At 43.1% G+C, this 22,524-nt stretch overlaps 1 protein-coding gene across 1 annotated transcript in view; it reads left to right on the forward strand.

Moving 5' to 3' along the window:
• The first annotated feature begins 1,331 nt into the window (after nucleotides 1-1,331).
• cdin1 (CDAN1 interacting nuclease 1) overlaps nucleotides 1,332-22,524 on the forward strand; it is a 57,479-nt gene continuing 36,286 nt past the window's right edge. The window contains exons 1-5 of the mRNA XM_060052710.1: nucleotides 1,332-1,446; nucleotides 10,998-11,043; nucleotides 12,180-12,244; nucleotides 13,122-13,182; nucleotides 15,838-15,910. Of these exons, the coding sequence (XP_059908693.1) occupies nucleotides 1,346-1,446; nucleotides 10,998-11,043; nucleotides 12,180-12,244; nucleotides 13,122-13,182; nucleotides 15,838-15,910 (346 nt within the window). The 5' untranslated portion in view covers nucleotides 1,332-1,345. The remainder of the gene's footprint in view (nucleotides 1,447-10,997; nucleotides 11,044-12,179; nucleotides 12,245-13,121; nucleotides 13,183-15,837; nucleotides 15,911-22,524) is intronic.

Below are 22,524 nucleotides of genomic sequence, written 5' to 3' on the forward strand. Positions count from 1 at the left end.
GACCTACTACGTACACATATAAGTATATCAATTATATTAATTCTATTTTTTTTTTAAAGACATTTCATTATTTAGAGATCGAGTTGAATTGATTGGGAGTAAGTTCACTTGTAGCTAAGATTAGGAAATTGCATGAGGGGAATTTATTTAAAGACATTTGGTGTGTTATGGAAACCAAAATCTTACTAAGACATCAATCACCTTATCAATGTAGGGGCATGAATATATCAAGTCAGAAGACACAGGAGATAAAGACATTTACATGCCATTTTACGTTGGTGGATATTAGAAACAGATCTTAATCTCAATGCAAGTTTAGCTACTGCATTTTAATTGAAAACACAAGACTGTATTCTTTGTAAAACATTAAAATAAATATTTCACAATTGTTCCCCAAAAAAGTTAAATAGGCTATACTTATACATTATAATATAAAGCATTTGAATAAACACAGACAGACAAAAACACAGCAGATCTGATATAAAAATGGGAGGAAATTGATACTTACATGTACAGGTAATGTTCAACTGTAAAAAAATATTATGTAAGGGCAGGGACAATCAAAAAATATATGTGTTTAGGTAGCCTAATAGCATGCATATCTGAAAGGAAATAACTTTTGTTCATGTTTGTCACAGATGATAAGCTAGGCTACATGCATGGATTCAACGATATAAATGATTAACTGAATAAATACGTATAAAGATTTAAATTAAACAAGACTAACACAAATGCAGACAAAATAGCAAATAGATATATCTGCATATGAAGGCATGAAAAAAAAAGTTTAAAAAGGAGTCCTTTCATGCTTCTTTTTTGGGCAGATTTGGTTTTCTATGTCTTTGGAAAATAAAAGGCATTATTCATGCAAACATTGAAGTCCGTGCAGCATCAAAACAGTTCCGTAGAACGGCAAGGTTGATCTGGACTCCGCCCTATCTATCTCTCAAACCAATTGCCTGCCGCTATGCTTAGTTCCCCGGACTAATCGACCAACCAGAGCACTGCTCTTAGGAAACCCTGTCCTTCAACTTCCTCGCGGGAAGCTATCAGGAAACTATTACGGATTATTTTCTTGCGTCCCTGGTAAATTAAGCTTTTTACTTGTTTACATTATTTGTTTAAAATGTATCTTTATCTTCTCATAATATACCTATTTGCTATAATATCAAATAGGATAGACGTAGCAATGTGTGCGAACTGTAACCAGTTATGCTATGATGTGAAGCTAGGGTGCATTAGGGGAGCAACCTTTCGATTGTAGGCGCAGCTGCTTTTGACAACCTAGCAATCAATCAGCTGTCATGTTGTTGTTTACCTTTAACAGACACGGAACTGCACGAAGATGAGGCTATCTCGAGCCGAACATAAAGACATAGTCCGATGCACTGAGCACCTCAGACCTACGCGTCAGTGTATGAAGATACTAAAGGAGAGATTTCCAAAGTAAGTATGGAATAAAAGTACGTTTTCAAAGCAGCTGCAAGTGGCAGATTCATTCTCACGTGTGTTCCGGCGGGCTAGAGTGGAGGAGATGGAAGGGGGCTTTTATTACCATGCAACTGTTATGTAATTTTAGGTGCACACTGCATAGTGTACAAGGATGGTTTCATTAAAACAAAAAACAACACGTGTGTATTTTTTACTATATATATGAAACTAGTAGTAGTCTCCTAAATGTATTTTTGTCATATTTATATCGCTAAGTCTCTCGATTTTATTATTTATTGCAATTATGGCTAATATTAATAATTGTTGAGCATTTTTTTTCATTGCGCTACACTTGTTTATTTTTATGTCCCACCAAAAAGTATTTAATGACCTATTTCTAAATTTCACAATGCAATTTTATACTTTTTATTATTTTTTTGCATTTCATCACATTGTTCATCATGCTGTTGTCTACTGCTCCGCCAAGCAGATGCTGCACAATCAGAAATCGAAGTGCAGGGTTAATGGCTGTGTTTGTGCCTCTCCTTGACACTGAGGGCCCTCTCCTTATTGAATGGAACACGTGTAGTCCCTCAAGGCCAACCCGGACACCACAGCTGATCCTGCTGAGGTCACTTGCAAAGTCGCATGCATTCTGGGCTTCCTACTTCTATTGTGCCTTAATCACCATTTTACAAGTAGCGATCAGGTCCCCAAAGGGGGGACACAGGCTACCTGGGTCCTGCCTTTGTTCTCACTGTCAGCATTTTGCAGAAAATTGTGTGCAAAGTGTATTCAATATGCGGGACGTATTGGCACCGCTTTTCAAAGAATCCGCATAATCGGGGCAATAACTTTTCCCCTTTATGTTTGTTTATAATGCAAACTTCCTGTGGCCAATAGTAGACCTTTCCCTGAAGCTTAGGAGGCCGCTGTTGGTTGAAGAAATTATGAAAGGAAAACATTTAGAATAGATTCATTCCAATAATCCTGCATCATCAGTATCTCCTGGGGGTGCTGGCCCTGTTGTTTAGTTTCGCCGGTTATTGTTATTATTTCGTTCACCATAACCAATCTTTTGGAGGCCCCTGCTCTTTTTAAAATCCCCCAGCCTCGTCACCGGGCCTGACGGACAGGAACAGCAGCAGTGTTTTCACAGCCTGCAAAATTATTCTGGTTGTCCAATCAGCTGAGCTGGGCTGTGGAGGGTTTGTGATTGGACTGGCAGGAAATCAGGCTCTTAAGACATAACATATCGACTAGGCCATCCATCATCTCTTAGCATGCGCCGAGGCACGGCAGTCAACCAAACCCCCGGCCCCCTCCTCTCGCTCCCCTCCTCCTTCCATCCACCCACCCCCCCTGTCCAAGAGGACTGCGTGGGAGCTCTGCCCGCCACTGCGTAAATATTGGCCCTGCCTGAGCTGGCGATTTGAAGGGACATAGGGTGGTGGTGGTGGTGGTGGTGGGGAGAGTTGGTTGTGGGAAGGGGTGGAATAACAGCCTTACTACAAAAAAATGGGGCAAAAACTGGAATTTTTGGGGTAAATCTGATGAAAATGAAGAAAAGAGTTATGTCTGGCTATTGACATTTTTTATCATCCTAATAGACTTTTTTCAGATGATGCTGGACATATTTATTCATAGGCCTATCTATCATATGGCGTCTGCTAGTGCTGAACTGAAGCTGTCCTGGTGTCAGGAAGGATGCGCCATGTTTCATGCGGTGGAGGGGACTTATCGGTTTGTCATGGTATTGCTTTTCATATGCCTTTCTTAAGCATAATCACAGCCATTGTAATCATTGCTTTAATTGGATGGGACACTCAAGATGCTTTGAACCAAATGATGGTGATATGTCCTTTCAGGCTAATTTTCACAGAAGGTCTGTCAGTCTTTCTGCCATGGCCATAAGTATGAATAGTGGGAGGAGAAAAAGGGAGGATGGCATAGATAAAGAAAGAAAGAGAGGGTGTGCAATGTGTAGTCCCTCATCTGTAACGCCTGCATAACACAGATGTTGGGAGTCATCTGTCAGCCAGGCCTCTCCTGCAGGGCCCAAGCTGCTCAGAGGGGAAAAGAATTGGACACGGTGCTGTCACTTTTTTACCCCCGTTTACAATGGAGGGGCATGCAAATACCCCCCCCCCCCCCCCCCTCCTCCCTGCCTCCCCTTTTCCTTCTCCCCACCAATCCTGCCACTTCTCTCCCTTGCCCTCTCCCCAGCAGCCATGTCCCGACTAGCACCAGGCTGCTGCTTGCAGCTACAATGAGGAGCAGGCAGTCAGCGAGGTGGCGGTGGGGGCTCATTGCAGGCCGGTTGTGGGGGTGTGGGGTTTTCTGACATCACTCCCGTCAGGCCATTCTCCAGCCGTGTATTAGAATTGGAAATGACGGTTCTGCTCTCTGAGGCCTCGCCTGGATTCCCTCTGGTCTGAGACGGCTGGGTCGAGGGCTGTTGGGTAGGAGAACCACATCTCTGGATTCCCTCCCCACTCTTTGTCCCCAGAGAGCGTCTGTGTTAGGGGGGTGTGAGAAAGTGGGAGGGGTCGTGAAACTCCCCTGGCATCCCCCTGGTGCTATATTATGAATGAATTTGGCCGTAATGATTATTCCCCTCCTTAAAACGCCATTCAGCTCACTCCTCATTTGGCCCTTTGAACATCAGGGGAGGGGTCTGTGTATTGGCCTGTAGAATAGGGCAGATGCCTCCTTTTTTGGATGGGTTAAAACGCTTAATAGAGCTAGTGTGACGTTACACCCTCCTTTTAAAGGAAATATTTTCTCTTTTTGTGTCACATACACGCAGTGGTTCTTGGCATGGAGTCCCGCCTGGATGTTTTAAAATCGGGCCCTAATGTGCCGTTTTCATCAGAAATGAGGCGGGCTGCAATATGGTGCCGTGGTCTGCTCAGGGAATATGAATGTTAATTAAGCATGCGTTCAGCCTTTTGAAATTCTAAAGAAATGTCAGAATAATGGATGTTAAGCAAATGTCAAGCATTTGTTAATTTCTGTTATTCAGGGTCTATCTACCATGATCCGGGAAGTAAAAAGCAGAGGCCATGATTATTGCGTGTGCCATTGATATGGTGATTTCTTGGCTGCAGATACTTGGGGTTTTGATGGTAATATTCCCGCTTGTGTAAAAGCTTAGGGATGTGCTCATTGATTATTTATTGTTGCCGTGGTGTTTAACTCTGTTGTGATGCTTGGTTTAACCTAAAGATTTTCCAAATGCCCTTTTGTTCATTTCCTTACTGTAACTTGCTAGAATATTAGTCATTTACCTTTTTTTTATGATCATAAGCCCATTATTTTATAGATATACCATCTTATAAAATTTGTGCGATGAAAAACTGCCCTGATTAAGTAGTACAGATCTGAATTCTAAATGTGATTGACTCAAACATTGGATCTTATACAGTGTGGTTGATGTTTATAAAAAAAAAATAGGTTTGCTTATATTTCTGCTACTTGGAAAAGGATTTGATGTCTGGAAGTGGCAAAAAACCAACCCACAGGCAGATCCTGTCCAAAATGTGTGTGGGCAGCAACATAAGCCTCCAGCATAGACGTCTCTGTACACAACCAAACTCGTACTGGCATAATGGGGCTTCCTGGTACCACCTTTTGGAAGTTGAGAGAACCAACTGACAATTCCAGGGTTCGGTGTGGTCAAATTGTACCTTGGAAGGATGAAGGGATTGCGTACATGCATGGTTGAGGCTAAAAGAGAGAGACACACCAAAGAGGATGCAGGAGAGGGAGCTTGCTGAGTGTACAACTTCATGCCAAGCTAAAGAGCTCATGAATAATAGATGTGATCAATTACTTGATTAGGAAGAACTGAAAATGACCTGATATCTCGGTGGAGGTAGTCCAGGCTACAGTGGGAAGAATTGTAAAGCCTGCTTGGCTAAAAAACACTGACCAAAGCTAAAAGCGAGCCGCTGCTTAAGTACTGTGTGGTTTAAAGTGATTAGAAAGGACACTGCAGAATATTCAAACCTGCGTTGCCTTGCAGTTTAATGCATTCACTTGTTTACCAGCTGCGGGCTTTCTATTTTAGTCTAAAGCCGTACATATAGGCACACTGCTATATAATGGTGCTGCCCAAACCAATATTTAATCCACATTCATTCCCAGTGAACCCCTATTTAGTCAGGCGTATCCTTGGGTTCTCTAATCATTGTGATATCACTGGCAAAATAAGAATGAAAGAAATTGCTCAGAATAGCAAGTATAACTAGCTGCACAGCAGAAAATAGGGCGTATGTCTCTTTCCACACTAATGGAGGCTCGCCATGAGACTGCGAACGTCATGGGCTTCATTTCTTTAATTCAGCATGAGGTTTCCACCAAGGCGTTGGACTGCAACAAGGCATCAGGAAGAATCATAATTAATGGGGTGAATGTCATGCAAATCCCGCTCGTTGGTGCAGTCAGCAAAGCGGTGGTGACGTCTGAAAGCATAAGGGTTTGAGGGACGTGGGTTGAAAAGTACTGCTCGGGCGACTTGTGTCGACTTTGTTCCTTCCAAACACTGGAAGTGTCCGTACACTTCCCCTAGGCTTGGTTGATCTCTGGGTTTCTCTTGGATGAGTCTTTGTCCCTGAGTGTAGGGGTAAAGATTGGTACTTGATTATTCTACCCCATATTTTTTGTTACCACAAAATTAGATGCACTAAGATTCCCCTGTTGATAGCAGCATGGATTTATCCATAGTGTGATTATTGGGTGTTTTTGATTATTTTTGGAATAACAATAATGGGCCTAGTCATTAATATCATAACATGTTAGTGTTACTAATAGCCTACCTATGCTATTAGCTCTAGATCTACAAGACAGCAGTTGTTCTTAAGGAACACAGAGCGACGCCGCTTGCACAGTAAACGTGTGTGCTCACATTGTGCAAGTATTTGTTCGACGCTGCATGACTCATCTTTGTTTGTTTCTATATCTTATCAAAATGTATTACATTTATACATTAAGGCCTTGAAATTTTGTTTTTCCTTTTTTTTTTTGCTTGTGTCGCAGGCATTTGTCGCGGTGGTGCTAATGGTGGGTTTAGCTGGGAAACAGATGTTATCATTTTGCCTATCAGCATGTGTAATTAAAGTAATTTGCATATGCATGTGCACATATCCAATATACATCCAACTTTCTCCATATCAAATATTAATAGCAATGTAATGCAAGAACCTATATGCAAATTGTTTTTATTTTCTGTATCGACTCTTTTTCCTAGTCTATGACTTCATGCTGTAAGGAGGGACGTAATGCCTTATGCTATATTCAAGGCCCACAGCTGTTTCTGTTATTCAGAAGTGACAAACCTAAATTGAATTAAATGAAGACAGGCTGAATGAAGTATCAAAAGTGCCCATCATGACCACAGAAATGCCTCGCTTTGGAAAGATTGTGCCATTTCTCCCTCATCTTCTGAAATATCCCTCCATTAGATAGACAAAAAATAGCGATGCCTCAATTAGCTCGCTGCATGCCCCGAAGTGTTGCGCTACGCACCATTCTCTGCATGTAGATCCACCAAATGCTAAGTACTTTCGCAGCATATGCCACGGATGCCATTAGCCAGGTGGCTTTCATTACCTAAATTACTGCTATCGTTTATAATAAATTATTTGTAAATAGGAAGATTCTGAATATAATTGATGGCCTGAAGACCCCCCCGATCCTGGTAATTAGCATACATATAAATTGCAATTGGCCTTTTCTTCCCTATGTCTGTATGTTTAAGACACCTTGTAGATACACAGGCTTAACTGAAGAGGCCAATTGGGATCGTTCATTGATTGAAGCAGCACATTCAACAAAAAGTTGTCCTTTGTTGTGCATGTTGTACTTTGACACATGGATATTTTGTGACCTAGTGAACACCTAATGCTCTGTATATGTGGGTGTGGTAATTATGGTCAAAGTGAATGATTTTTCGAGCCATTCATCTGTCTCCTAACCTTCTGTTAAGTCCTGTGTGTTGGGTTTCCTCTGAGATAATGCTTTTTCTTTTAATTCTTATCAATGTAAATATGATGTAATTGTTTGTCTCATTAGATTATAGTGATATAAATGTAAAGAAAATTTAAAATAGGGTTTGTAAATTGAAATATTTAATTGAAGAACTTCTAATTAATACATTAAATTATTTATTCATTCAACATTTTCTTTGCTGTTATTTTGGTAATTGCATGTGCTGACTTTGTTACCAAATTGAGTATATTCCGGGTTAAAGCTTCCATTGTCCCCTATATCATATGATCTATACTGGGTCTGGGTAGGTCAGATTCTATTTCATTTTTTTCATCAATTCAATATCTGTTGGAGTAGGGTATTTTTCAGTTACAGTACAATTTTTGCTCCGATATGAAAGATTATCAGAACTAATATTGTACATTGTACAAGGAATCCTCTAACCTGGTACATCAAAATATATATTTTGATGAATTGACCCTTTAGCAGTTACATTAATGTCCTTTTTACTTTAACATGTCCAGCGCACAAGAATAGTGTCAATGTTTTAAGCAGCCACCCAAGGCACATGTTGAAGGATTGATCTCTGGAAAGGCATGCACTGGTTCCAACCCTAGTGCACCTAGGCAGTACACTTTGTACGACCCAGGTTTAATTCCCACCTGTCGTTACCTCTCTTCACCGACCTGCTTTTCTATCTTTTTTTTCCCCTGTCTAGATCGATCTTGACATTTCATGAATCGATATCGGATCATTCAAATAAAGATCAACTTGAATCGGTAAAGGATGTACAAACCCAGCTCTAAACTATAATGAAGCTTATCTTTTAGCTTGGAGCAGGAGTATAAATCACAATTTGAGATCAACGCTTTAGGACGTCATTTATTTTAATGAATGTGTTTTTTTATTATTAAAAAAAATAAAATAAGGAGAGAACCGCCATGAATGTTTTCATTCATGGCGGTGTCCATGACACTTATATTTATAAGGTTCTACAAGGTAGAATATCCCTTTTTTTAAATCCTTCCATTATGACCAAGCAAGCAGGTGGATAAATTACACAGACAAATCTAATAGTCTTCTGCATGCAAAACCATCATATCTCGATGGTAAGATCGGAAGCGGGGCTACATATTTTAGCATGAATTGAGCTTACAGCACCCCAGAGAGACCAGGTTGAATATACACTCATGTACAACCTGCAATAACTTACGATGAATGCATTTTAGACTTCAAAAAGAGGGCATTATTCAATACAATGCCAGTGTAAAAAATGGACAGACCATAAAACTCAGAATTGCACGTTTTTGATCCTGTTTCATGCATTCATCTATATATTCATACCTCCAAATTGAATTATTTCGGCCTAATTCTAATGTTTCTTTCCACAGTGATTTTTGTATTTCGTATTTTTCAGTTTACTTAATACAGACTGGGGGGTAAACCGGAATACAAAAGGGCCCCCAAATGTCTTTTTTCTTGAAACAGATATGTTTTCCCAGATATTAAGGGCAGTTTATGTCCCTTTAAACTTAACAGAGTAAAGATTTAGCAATTAGGCAGTAATCACGCTCATTATAGAAAGTAATCCATTTAAGACCTAACAGATGTCTGTTCCAACTGGGGGATGGTTGTGGGCCCACTCCAACAATAATGCTATAATGTTGTTGAAATACTCAGGTGCAAGGTTGAAGTGGGGAAGAAGAAGAAGAAAACGTTTTTTTCTCCCTTTAAGTGTCCACATGTTGACAGTTGACCATTTAATGGGCCACTTAATTGCTGTGGCCCCTTAGTCCCTACATATCATGGTAAATTAATGTTGAGGGAGGCAGTCCTTTTTTCCCTTCTCTTCTGCCTTCAATGTTTGTTTTCTTTTTTCCTGCTTTCTCCCCTATGCTCTGTCACAGAGGTGGATCGTAGCCATCCAAAATGGATCCAGAGACTTAAATTGTTGAACATTAGCCGCTCCTGGCCAGAGCAGTAAAACTGTTTACAACTGACATCTGGATAAGCTAGCACAAAGGCTTTGGTGGGCTTTTACTTTTATAACAGGCTGAAAAATTCCAGTGGTTAAACTGCTTTCTATTAAGATTTAGTTTAAGACTGGGATTATGGACAGAAATCGATGCATGAGATTCCTCTGGTTTCTTTGTTTACATATCACATGGTCATTTGACAGTGCAGGGTGATTTATGTTGAAGGCCTGTAGACTCAATATTTCAATGCAGATAGGAAGCCCTGAGTTCTAGTCTGTATTTACATGCAGTTCTCAGGTGACTTGTAAAGAATAGTCCATTAAATTTAACAATCAAATGTACTGAGAACAGTATATGGAGACACAAGGCCCCTGGAGACTAGCTGTTTGGTATGTGTAAGTGGGTGTACATATGAAAGTGTGTGTGTGTGTGTGTGTGTGTGTGTGTGTGTGTGTGTGTGTGTGTGTGTGTGTGTGTGTGTGTGTGTGTGTGTGTGTGTGTGTGTGTGTGTGTGTGTGTGTGTGTGTGTGTGTGTGTGTGTGTGTGTGTGTGTGCTCGTGCGCGCATGTTTCTGCATCACTATGTTATTATGTTGATGGCTAGGGCGGAGGTATGCATCATCCAATTAGTGCAGAATCTGTCATTGCTTTAAATATTTTCAATTCAAAGGGAGCTTTGGGTGCTTGGGAGGTACTATTAGTCGGACAGTGAATCCACTGCCTGTTCTCCGGGTTTGCCTCCCTCTGCCAGGTGTTTGACATTGACTGGAGCTGGAGATGAATGTAGCTTATGGCATCCCAAGGAATTGACCGACTCCTGGGAACCGACGCTTCCTGCAGCGAAAGTTTCCATTTTCAAAGCAGCCCATCAGTTGCAGTGGGAGGGCACCTGAATACCAGAATACCCCATATGCCAGTGTTGACAGGCAGGCATACCCCTTCCACACCATCTCCTCCCATCCTGCAACGCAATCATGACACACACACACACACACACGCGCACAAACACAAACGCACACAAAACAAGAGGCATCTTCCCGAAGAGGACCCCCTCAATGCTAAAAACACACAGTGTTCGCTAATGCTAATGGATTTGAACCCTCATAAATTATCAACACAGATTGGCCCTGGTTCTCTGCCATTTGATTTTTCTGAAACTTGGTTGCTTGTGTTGCCTCACTTACAAAACATTGCATTTAAATGACCGACAATGGCCTGGGGAGAGAGGTGGAAGAACACGCTTCGTTGGATGGGAGGAAGTTGCAAAACAAAGGAAACATAGAAATCACAATAAAAAAGCATGCTTGTCTTGTTCTTCTTCCATCTATCTCTTGTACCATACACCTACTCCCCCACCCCTATCTTTCTCCCCCCCCCTCCGCCCCCATACCATCACTGCAGGAATCCTTTGTCGAAGGTGTTCATCTGGAACAACTTTGCCACACTTGTTTTCATGTTCTTTTAGATTACAGGGCAGCCGGCCCCGGCTTTGAAGCAGCACTCCCCCCGCCTCCCCCCTCCTCTTCTCTCCCTTCCCCACCCTTTGTCTCTGTGCAATTCACTCTGGTAATTAACTTTGTCCTTCTTTTATTTGTTCCAGTCACTCGCAGTCCACTCTTCTGAGCATCTTCTCCCTGGAGTACCAGGTTAGAAGTTTTCTTCCTTTGTGAGCTCTGACAGGTGCCTAATTGAATGATGAATGTCCCTTTATTTCTTTGTAATTGAACTGCCAGCTCTCTGATTGGTTTGGTGGATGCCCAACCCCTAACCCCCCCCCCCCCCCCCCCCCCCCCTCTGCTCACCCCACCCCCTCCCTCGCTTACCTTGTACCCCTCCTCGTCCTCATCCTCCACACACACACACACACACACACACACACACACCCAAACGTACACGTACGTCGTGGGCCCTCGCCTCTCCGGAGTCTCGGTGGACGCCTGCCAAGCCTCCCCTTCCATCTGTCTAATAACATCTAGCCCCTGCTTATTTGGTGGACCTGTAATAAATTATGCTAAACCATTATTATTCTGACAATAATAATTTCCCTGCGTAGTGCGGCTGCGTGTGCTAAATGTTTGCTGACTCCACTGTCACTGCTGCTCTGCGCAGCTGACAGGGGATGATGATAAATGGCTGCCGCCGCAAGTGGCAGAAGGCAGCACAGGCAGAAAATGGAGTCATTTATCATCCCCCTGACAGGTGTCACTCACGCCGGCCGTCTCTGCGGAATTACATTCAGGGTTTTTTCTTCTTGTGTGTAGTAGTTTTTAAATAAGTCTTTTTTTTTTTTAACCAATGCTCTTCCTCTCCCATCCCCCATCCCCCAACCCCCTCCTTTTGCCTTAGATGGCAATTGAACTGCATGGAAATATGTTGTAAGTGTGGTGGGATGTGGAATGGGGGTCATTGTTTGATCGAATAGAGGGGAAATGACTACAAGGCTTTGAGGAAGAGATGTAGTGCTGGGGGAGGGGGGGGCCGAACAAGGTGGCCTCGACTCACTTTGACCCAGGGCAAACTTATTGAAATTAAATTACTTTGACCCAGGCTCTCTTGTACCTGTTCGTACACAATGGGTTTTGGATGGCTGAGCGTGCTATTGATGTATGTATGGTCGAAAAAACAAATGTATGTATACACAGCATTGTTTTATCATCAAAACTATACTAGCGAAGCCCTTGTGTAGCATTTTTATTATCATAAGGATTATTTATTGAGTCACATGTTTGAAATGTAAAGCTAACGATAACATTTTAAAATCGTTGTGCTTCATTTACATCAGAAAAGGACAAAGAAAACCATCTCCCGACACCATGCACCAGATGTCATCGAGAGACACTACCAAAGGTACCGGTACTCCATTACTCCCTATATACATTACTCTCTTGGTCTGTGTATTGTACTCTTACACATTTCTCATTCGATCGTTCCCCTTCTCGTCCTTCTCCGTTGTTCGGAGGAGGAAGAGGAAGACGTTAAAGTCACATGATCCGCGGTGGCCCTCGTGTTGAGAGAAATTGGTTCAGCCATGAGCGATGTAATCTCCTCCAGTATCCACACTAGATCTCCAGCAGGCACCTGCTGAGCTCCACGAGCTGCTGGAGGTCTGTTGGGGTGCAATCTAATGCTCCTGTTTCCTTGTGCAAATTAACGCAAACAAGATGAATAAGCAAATCAACAGCAGTTGGGTGTTTGCCTTACACAGGCTTATCAAGGACTGATTATCTGTAATTCAATATAAAACAACAAAAAATATGAAAAAAAAACTGAATGCAAGCAGACCAAGCTCTTTTGCATACTGCAATTAGCCTTTATCTATCTTATTAAGCCTGGTGTTCAGCGAAAACAAGGCCGGGGTAATGCACCTCTAATCCACTTACAACAACAAACCTCTGTGAGGATCTGGCTAAGATCTGAAGGGGGAGCCGGCGCGTTAGCTGGCGAGGGAAAGAAGGCTTCTTTTGGCGGCGAGGGGTTAACAAACTATCATATGCCTTGTCTGGCTTGAAGGGAATCTGAGTCCCTGTAAGCAGTGCCGTTTAAACCGCACCGTGCCTGCCATATGCCATCCAGGGACCCAGTCACCGGGGACACGGACGTGTCTCGGCTGGCCTGATCTCCCCTCTCTCCCCCCTTCTGTCTGCCTTTTGTGGGCAATTTTCCGCCCTTTTTTTGTGTTTTTGTTTTGTTTTCACTGCTGCTGTTGTTCTTTGTTGTAATGAAGGTATCTGAGTGCAGCCAAGGCCCACCCTACGGCCCCGGTTCTCCTGGAGTTGGCCAATGAGGTATTGCAGGGCTTTTCCTGCCCTTTCTCTTTTTTGCTTAGTTTTGTATTATTTTGAAGTCTTTTGAACTCTATTACCTCTTTTCGTTAAGACTGATGGTAGAGAAGTGTCTTTACATCTATGTTCATTACAATTGAAAATGCCCCTATTTAAAAAAAATAAAAAAAATAAATGCAGTTGGGGGATGTGCTGGCACGCTTGTCTGTTAGTGATTATGGAAATTGGTGATAGTTTGCACTATTATCAATTATTGAATGTAATTAGCCTTTAACATCTTTTAAGCAGATGTTTAAATACTTTTGGTGTTTTATGCAATTTACCAAATTGGTGTTCAGTTAGGGCAAACTGCGGACAGGTGATGCCGGGGTCAGTGGTCAAGTCTTCGCCTCAACCCAAAGGCTTTGAGCTCGTCTTTACTCTCCATAGATTTTTACTACACATAAAATCTATTGAATTCCCCCAAAAAAATAAATACAAGACAATGTATATTTAATTCCCGAAATGTTTATTTCTGAAAAAGACACTGGCTATTTGAGGCTATTGTAATTATCTGTTTGATGATGGGTCATGACGCCCATTCTTCAGCTTAATGTCTGTACTGTCATTTTTGTAACGACAATAACAATAGGAAAACATTTAGATGTATTTTAACCAAGCACACATTATCTTCTAGTAGCTCATGAAGTCGTATTTAGGAATTTTTTGGACGATATATTTATAACAATGGATAACCATTAACATGGGGGGCATCTGTTCAATCTCCTCATGTCCCCCATCAATAACAAAAATAGTGGCAGCATGCAAATGCGGATAAACAACACGGTATGTATATCTTAGCACTTGTGATGCCTGTTAGCATAGGGATCAAATAAAACTGTACCTTGTAATTATTCTCTGCAGGCATTGTGAATGTTGGTCACACGTTAACCTCGCAGAAAGCCATGACTTGAGAATGGAGTTGGAGTAATGATTAATATGAAAATTAGGAGGATGCGAGTACCTGAACTAATCAGGTGGTCCTTATTCAAGCAAGGCCGGCGTTGATAATGTTGCCATTTTTCATGTGTCAGCTCTGATGTGGGTTTACCCGGAAATCTGCTGCTCTCATGATCTTGAGGTGAATGAAACTCATGGAAATGAATACATACACTTAGGAATGGATTGGGCAGAAACTGGGAAGGTTATTCAAAATAGATTTGGAATATGGAGAGAAAGGATCAGAGCATTGGAAGGAGAGAAAGCAGATTTTTCGGCAGTCCTCAGTTGAAATAAAAAATATATGTTAATTGTTGACTTGATGTGATATTGGGACTGCTCCTTTACACTCTAATTGTAGTTACAATATTATTTTTTTCATGCAATGTTACGAAGATGTTAACAAATATTCCCGCTGGTAAGACTTTATGTAGACAGAGAGCTCTCTCCTGCTCTGCTGCTAGCAATATCTGGAAGAGGAAGGAAATGAAACACCCCCATCTCAGTATTGCTGAGGGCAAATTCACTTTCGGTTCCCAATTATGCTAACAAGACAGACACCAAAAAAATATATCCCTTGCTGCGGGACCATTGTTTCAAAACGAAGTGGCTAAGAATAGCAGGAGACTCTTCGCAGGGCTGTTTTAATGCCTTCCAAGAAGAGGCTGGGTGATTTAGTCACTACTAGGAGTGTACAAATTCGACTCTAGGGATTCCTAACTTTCCCTAACTAATATAGTTCTGTTCTTTTAAAATTGACATTTTGCTTTGGATGTATGATTCATTTCACTATACATCTATCATCCGAGCATCCAAAGGTTGTTTATTAAAATATATTGAAGTTCTTGACAGTGAATCTGAGGTTACTCAGCGCATTGCAGGCCGTATTGTTGCCAGGGTTCAACTACAAATGCAGAATTCGGTCTAACACACAGGCATTCAGCCTCACATCATTATCTTCCCCACCGGTAAGATCTCCCACCAAAAGCCACCCCGTCACACACCTCTCAAGGTGTCTCCCCGTTGAAACCATCTCCTTGCTATTAAGCGTTGCATTGTACCCAGAATTCCTTCTGGTATCTTTTCTATGTTCCTAGAGTTTTGTCTCTTAGAAGTAGAATGATTAAAGCCCTTGCCAGTGCTTATTGTTGTCTGCCTTTTTTATTTTAAACAAGACTACTATTATCTATTTAGTATTTAGAGAGCGGAAGGCCTTTTTAAAAGGGTGTCTTGGCAGTGTAATACGGCAATTTTTTTTCTTCTTCTTGTGGGAAAGGTTAGTGCACAGCAAGAGGCGCACAGAAAAAAAAAACAATCTTCACAAGGTTTGAGCAAAGTTGGGTCAAGGTTTCTGAAACTGGATAAGATCATTCAGAGCCATTAGAGCCCCTATTATCTATGTGACATCAGCCCGAGGCGCCCTCGCTGTGTTATTTCACTGCCGTAATTCTCCCAGCTATTCTTGAAATATGTTAACACTTCACACTGGACATAGGGGGAATTCATTCTGAAGGCTTCTCAATGGAGCAATTCTCTCCAGACAATAGCCATTCCCACATACTGCCTCCATTGTGAAACAGCCTTAACTCTCGCTCGATGAACTAGAATTGGCTCTCATTAGGCCTAATTCTCTCTTTCTTCCGAGCTTTCCTCACACATTATTTTCCTATTCCTTCCCAGGTGGATCTCTCCCCTGCTCTGATGGCTCGCGTCATACTGGACAGGTACCTCCAGGACCCGCAGGGTGCAGTGCGTGAGTAACGAACATCTCCCATTTTCCAGCCGCTCCTATCACTCCTTCCATCCGTCTTGATTGGACCACTAATCTCCTCCCTTTTTTCCTTTTTCTCTCTCTCTCTTCCCTCAAGTCCTTAATTTTCGTTCCATCAGCGCCGTTGGGCGCTGTTTTTTCAGCCTGTCCTGGGTCTAATGAGAGACAGACCACTGCTCGTGTAGTGTGGTAGCGGCCACCTATAGGGCCTGTGACTGGCAATTAAGCATTGGGGAGGACCACCCACCTCTCAGCTGCAGTTTGGATCAATGCAGGCTCACTTCATCAGTGTTATTTATAACCAACACCCAGCCTGATTCCTAGCCCCCCGACTCATTCTCCTTCACCCGCCAGTGCATCCATCCACACACATACACGCACGCGCGCGCGCACGCACGCACACACACGCACACGCACACGCACACACACCTAGTTTTGAGTCTGGCCAACAAAAACAAATATTCTCCCAGAAATGTTGATGGACAAGTTGAGAGACTGAACAATTGCAATCAAATTCTTTTTTTGTCATTATTTTTATACTTCTCTCTTCTCAAGCAGTATACAGCCAATTTGACATGCTGTGACCCATCATTCAGTGTCATTTTTTTTTGTAATAAGTCTCTCCCGTGGATTTTTAAGTATTTGGTAGCCCTTTGCTCAGAGTCGAATGTATTGTGTCAGGAAGACGTGCCCATGGTTTAATCAAGGGGTTTTAAATTGGGTGTGTTTTATTCTGAACTTCGCCACAGCACCGCCATTTGTCAAAGTCAGAGACGTGATTGCTTTGGCCCCGCCGTTATCCACCGCCTGTCAAAATACACATCTGAGTGGCTTGTACAACAGAACATCCATCCAGGAGAAGCTGTCTCAAATACCTTACGGAGCGCGCCCCTCCATCTCTATATACAGTGAATACAGATATACTACAATTGTGTTTTATTGTTTTATTGTATCTTTTACCCTATTTTGACATTGAGAGCCAGACACTTTTTTTAAAATAGCTTTTGGGTTAGTTTGGCAGTTAGACACATAGCACTGCCACAGTCGAGGCTTCAGCGTGAGCTTTGCTTCATTGGGAACAGACCCTTTACAATGATTATGTTGAACGTGATTTTATTGCTTTATTTCGAAGCAATTTTCTTCAATTCAGATCTGAGATCAACTTTATTCTATACCATTAACCTTAATTACGTTTACAAATGCAAATTCTAATAATAATGGCACTATGCAGTACTATTTAATTGCAGCCCGCAAGCTAGAGGGTCACTTCTCCTGTCAGGCTGAGACAAAGCTTTCCTGCCTTTCCTCCCAGCAGTGACCCGCGTGCCCTTTGGCAATGAACCACTGCCCACGCAGCCTCCATGGTCAAATCAGCCTGTCTCCCCATGTGTATATTAGAGTTCTGTAATGTGTTTCCATTATGAAACAATGCCAGGATAATTGTCTTTGCTGGCAATTAGCTAACAGGTTGCTCTAATGCTATTGGCAGGCATATCCATCTTGCCCCCCCCCCAATCCCTTCCCTGTGTGAGTCTGTGTGTCCAGGGGGAGGGCAAGCAGGCGCATTGTGAAGATCAATAGCCTCCTATATAAGGGACATTACCCCCAACCAGGTTTAGGTGCTTGCCTCGGCCTCGCACCATCTTTTTTTATTCCCCGTCCTTTTCCCTTTGCATTTAAGAGACACAGGAATGGGGCCTTTGGGAGCGTTGGATATATGTACAATCACTAGCGCGGGATCAATACAGAGTTTTAAATTGTTTTCAGTCTTTTTCCCTTGTTTTGCTTTTGCTGGCTAGTTGGTGTTTTATCCACCCTCCAAAGTCCCCGACACACACAGGACACACACACACACACACACACACACACACACACACACACACACACACACACACACACACACACACACACACACACACACACACACACACACACACACACACATTACGCCTGCCCCCTCTCCCCCTACAGATCCACTCCCTCCCACCACTTCCCTCCCCCCTAAAGTATTGGAGGGCGCATCACTCATGCGGACTGAAAGGCTATCTGGTGGCGTATATAAATAAATCAATACATTCAAAGCAGTTTTTATTACGTATTCAATATGATATCAACATCCATAATGTCCCTTGCCTCGTGAAAAGATGCCAGCGAGTGAATGGACAAACAAAATGGTGAACTGCATGAGATAGGGCAAAAACAAAAGGTTTTCATCGTGCTACAATGCCATTGACCATAGGTAGATTTGTTCTGCTCACTCTGTCGTTATTGCCTAATTGGTTTGAATTTGAATCAGGTAAATGTATGTTTAACTTGGAGTTGAGTTAACTGTTGAATAACGTGACTGTATGTACAATTACAAGGTGATTGACAGTTGATTCAGGTGTAAGCAAGAGTTAGCTTACTGTTTAATCGGCTGAATACATGTGTGAGGGAGGTTTCCGTTTATAGTTGTGTAAGTGAGCATTAACAGTTGAATCAGGTGACTACGTGTGTAATTGAGACTTGGTTTTCGGTTGAATCGGGTGTCTATGGTTGTAAGCGAGAGTTGAGTTAGGGGCTAAGTGAATGCAGATGGGAATGAACGTGGAGTCACATAATCAGATGTATGTGCTGTGCACATGATCCAGCACGGTCCAGCCTTAATTGATCCTCTTGAATTAGACCCTTTCCACAGAGGTGACATTGCAGGGTCAAACACAGGTGTAGCTTGTATCATGAATTTTTGCTCTGTTCCATTTAGGTTTGATATTAGCTCCATACCTCTTGCTCACTACTTTCAGTCAGGCAAAGCATTCAATGCATATTGTATGTGTCCGTGTTCAGCTTTCGGTTCTGCGGTACTAGTTACTACTTAGTCATTTAGGAGACATTTATCGAAAAGGGTTTTACAGTGAGTTCAGATACAGGAGGTAATCACAGAGAAACTAGTGGTTGTTTAAGGATGCCTACTTGTAGGTTTCGGACATTTGGGATTGCTGCCAGTCACACACCATATGCTCTGACCACTATCCTGCTGGGAGCGGGGGAAGAACTCCTGTTCCCAATCTATATCTTTGAATCCCGCTCCCTACTCCTATGGTGACACAAGTTCATGTGCCTCTCGATTTAGACTGTTCTTTCTCCGAAGAGGCAATTCTACTAGCTATTTGACCTTTTTCTATTTTCCCAAGGCCCAGCTCAGGATTAGATTGCTTCTCTCTGTTTTCTAACTATGCAATTTCGACCGGCCTTTTAAGATTTATTGTCACATTCCTTTACAGGAACCATGTAGGCAGGGTTTATACACGCCATGCATTTGATGTCAATTCTCTGCCGTTCCCAGTGTCTGCATTGATTCCCTGACACAATTCATAGTGCTCTCAATGTTCTTCCGATCAGGTGCTACACCGATAATCCAATACCTGATTTTATTTTGTCTACATTCTAAATCGAGTCCAAGATCCCCCCCCCCCTCAACCACCACCGTTCTACTTCCTCGTCTATTGTCATCAGGTTTCTCTCTCGCTCTCTGTCAATAGGGGAGACTGCTGGAGTGTATTTATTTCTTCAAATAATGAGCGCAAGGGCCCTTCATTAGCAAGACGAGGGTAAGGAAGAGTAGGTGGCGCGTGTGTGTGTGTGTGTGTGTGTGTGTGTGTGTGTGTGTGTGTGTGTGTGTGTGTGTGTGTGTGTGTGTGTGTGTGTGTGTGTGTGTGTGTGTGTGTGTGTGTGTGTGTGTGTGCGCCGGGGAAGTGCGCTGCGGCGTGGCACTTCACTTGACAAGTATACTAATTACTCCTTTTCAGGGGAGAAAGCTCCAGTCAGCCTTCGTTTCACTTTAATGGCCTGACCTAGGGAGACGCTTTCTATGGCACACCCTCCCAAGCATTGCTTCAAACATAACACACACACACACACACACACACACACACACACACACACACACACACACACACACACACACACACACACACACACACACACACACACACACACACACACACACACACACACACACACACAGGCACCAATGCACATGCATACACACACACATACTAGCGCATACACTCATTTATGCACACACTAAGGCACACACGTATGCACATACACATACATGTGCGCACACACACTTGCACATATACACATGCATGTGCGCACACTCACTTACACTTATACACACCCCCACACACACGCACACATGCCCACAACTAGAGCCAGAGTCTCATTTCGCTGCTATCAGGGAGAATCAGGTGGAAGCGGATCAGTTCTGCCCCAGTAACCTCTACAGGGACTGGGCTCCTCCTGCACATAAGATACCACCACCACCACCACCACCACCACCACCACCTCCTCGTATCATCCACCTTCCACCCCACACCCTGCCCCCAGCATCACAACCATCGCTGCATAATGCTTATAGCAATACAAATAAACCCACCCACAACAACACCACACCACTATCATCATCACAGCACCACCTCTCTCTCTCTCTCTCTCTCTCTCTCTCTCTCTCTCTCTCTCTCTCTCTCTCTCTCTCTCTCTCTCTCTCTCTCTCTCTCTCTCTCTCTCTCTCTCTCTCTCTCTCTCTCTCTCTCTCTCTCTCTCTCCTTCCTTATTTTCCTATCTTCTCTATTTCTAGTGGTGCATGTGTGTGTCTGTCTCTGTGCGTGTGCATGCGGGTGCGCGCTTGGAGGGGGATACATTTAAAAGGGGGTAAATTGGAAAATCAAATGAGGGCTTTAGGCAGCCGCTGAGATTTGCAGAGCTGTCGACCACCACCGGCCGGCCTCATCCATCATGTCCCACAAGTAGTCAATTCCTCGAGTATCTGTAAATGTTTTCAGATATTAGCCAATTTATATGCTCCGAGATTCATCATGGAAAATCAGCTTTAGCGGCACGCATTATCAGGACCCGTCCCTCCCCTCTTGCTCCATGAAGTTTGATGAACGAGCTTACCCTCTTCACCCCCCCTCACCCCGCCCACCTTCTGCAGCTCAGTGGCTTGTGCATGGGAACAAGGGGGAGCTGGTGTAGGGTGGGGGGGGTTGTAGAAGATGTAACTGTGTGGAAATCCCCCCCCTACGCACACACACACACACACACACACACACACACACACACACACACACACACACACGTGTGGCGGGGGAAAAAAAAGTGGGCTTTTTAATTAATAAACAAAGTTGCAGTGGAGCTCATCAGTGTCGGGGCCAATAACGAGAGTCATCCGTTACCGTTTATTACGCTCCTCCCTCAACAAATGCTGTGCCCTAATGAGGTTTCTCAAACATTTTTTTGTGTTTCATATAATGACTTTTTCACCCCAGCCGGAAAGAAATGTAAAGGGGGGAGGGGGGGAGTAGTAACAAATGACACACAAGTATGAGGAGAGAAATCAAGCCAAGGTTACATTGCGGTTTCCTTTCCTTTTGGTGTGTGTGTGTGTGTGTGTGTGTGTGTGTGTGTGTGTGTGTGTGTGTGTGTGTGTGTGTGTGTGTGTGTGTGTGTGTGTGTGTGTGTGTGTGTGTGTGTGTGTGTGTGTGTGTATGAAACAGTAGGCTAATGGAAAGATGTTTTTGCGATTTGTTTACACTGACTGTTTTTTTTAGCAAATCCCTACGGAGGCGTTCTGCTTCCTCTGTTTTCTTCCTCCTCCTCATATCGCTCTGTTCAGATGTGTGGTGGTTGGGGATGGGGGGAGGTTGCAGAGAGTCTCAGTCAGAATTTCGAGCAACGCAGGACAATTAGGATAAACACCGGGAGTGTTTACAAGGTGCAAAGTGGCGACGCAAAGCTTTGTTCTCTACATGCGGGGTTCCTTTTAGATTATTCTGCTTCTTTGTGCGCAGCCGTGGGTGTGCGTGTTTTTGGGGTTTGTTTTTATTAATGTGTATGTATGTCATTTTTTTTTATGCTTGTTCGTGTGTGTCTATGTGTTTATGATTGTTTTGAATATTTGTGTGTGTGTGTGTGTGTGTGTGTGTGTGTGTGTGTGTGTGTGTGTGTGTGTGTGTGTGTGTGTGTGTGTGTGTGTGTGTGTGTGTGTGTGTGTGTGTGTGCGTGTAAATGTATGCATCTGCGTATGCATATTTCTGCCTGAATGGTTTCTTTTGTGTCTTTTGTATGTGTGTGTTCAATGTTTTTTGTGTTCTTGTATATATTAAGATATATGTGTGTCTGTGTAGCGTCTGGAAGAGCTCGGGGTAGCATGGAGGAGCGGTGGCGAGCATGGCGGGGTGTCATTAATAAATGCATGCTGATGTCGGAGGCTGCAGCGATGCGAGGGCCCTGTTGTTATTTACTGCACTGTTTGTGCACAGCGGCGAATCCCCGGCCTGCAAATGGCATTACAGCCGGTGATGAATGGGCATTAGGGTAAACTCCTTTAAAAAGCAGGCTGATTTATTAGTGGCCCGGCCTTCCATTTTCATCAGGTCAATGCTTGGCGTAAATCCCAGCAATGTCAGTGTCAAGGTCACCGGTCGATGGCAATTTTTAGCCCTGCTGTGTCTCAAAACCACGAGCAGGTGGATGGGGAAGACAATCGCCTTTGTTTTGTGGTCGAACCAAAATCAGCATAATGGCGTGTGGAAGAGGAGGGTGAGGAAAAA

This window comes from Gadus macrocephalus, chromosome 5 (genome assembly GCF_031168955.1).
Source record: "Gadus macrocephalus chromosome 5, ASM3116895v1".
Taxonomy (NCBI): Eukaryota; Metazoa; Chordata; class Actinopteri; order Gadiformes; family Gadidae; genus Gadus; species Gadus macrocephalus.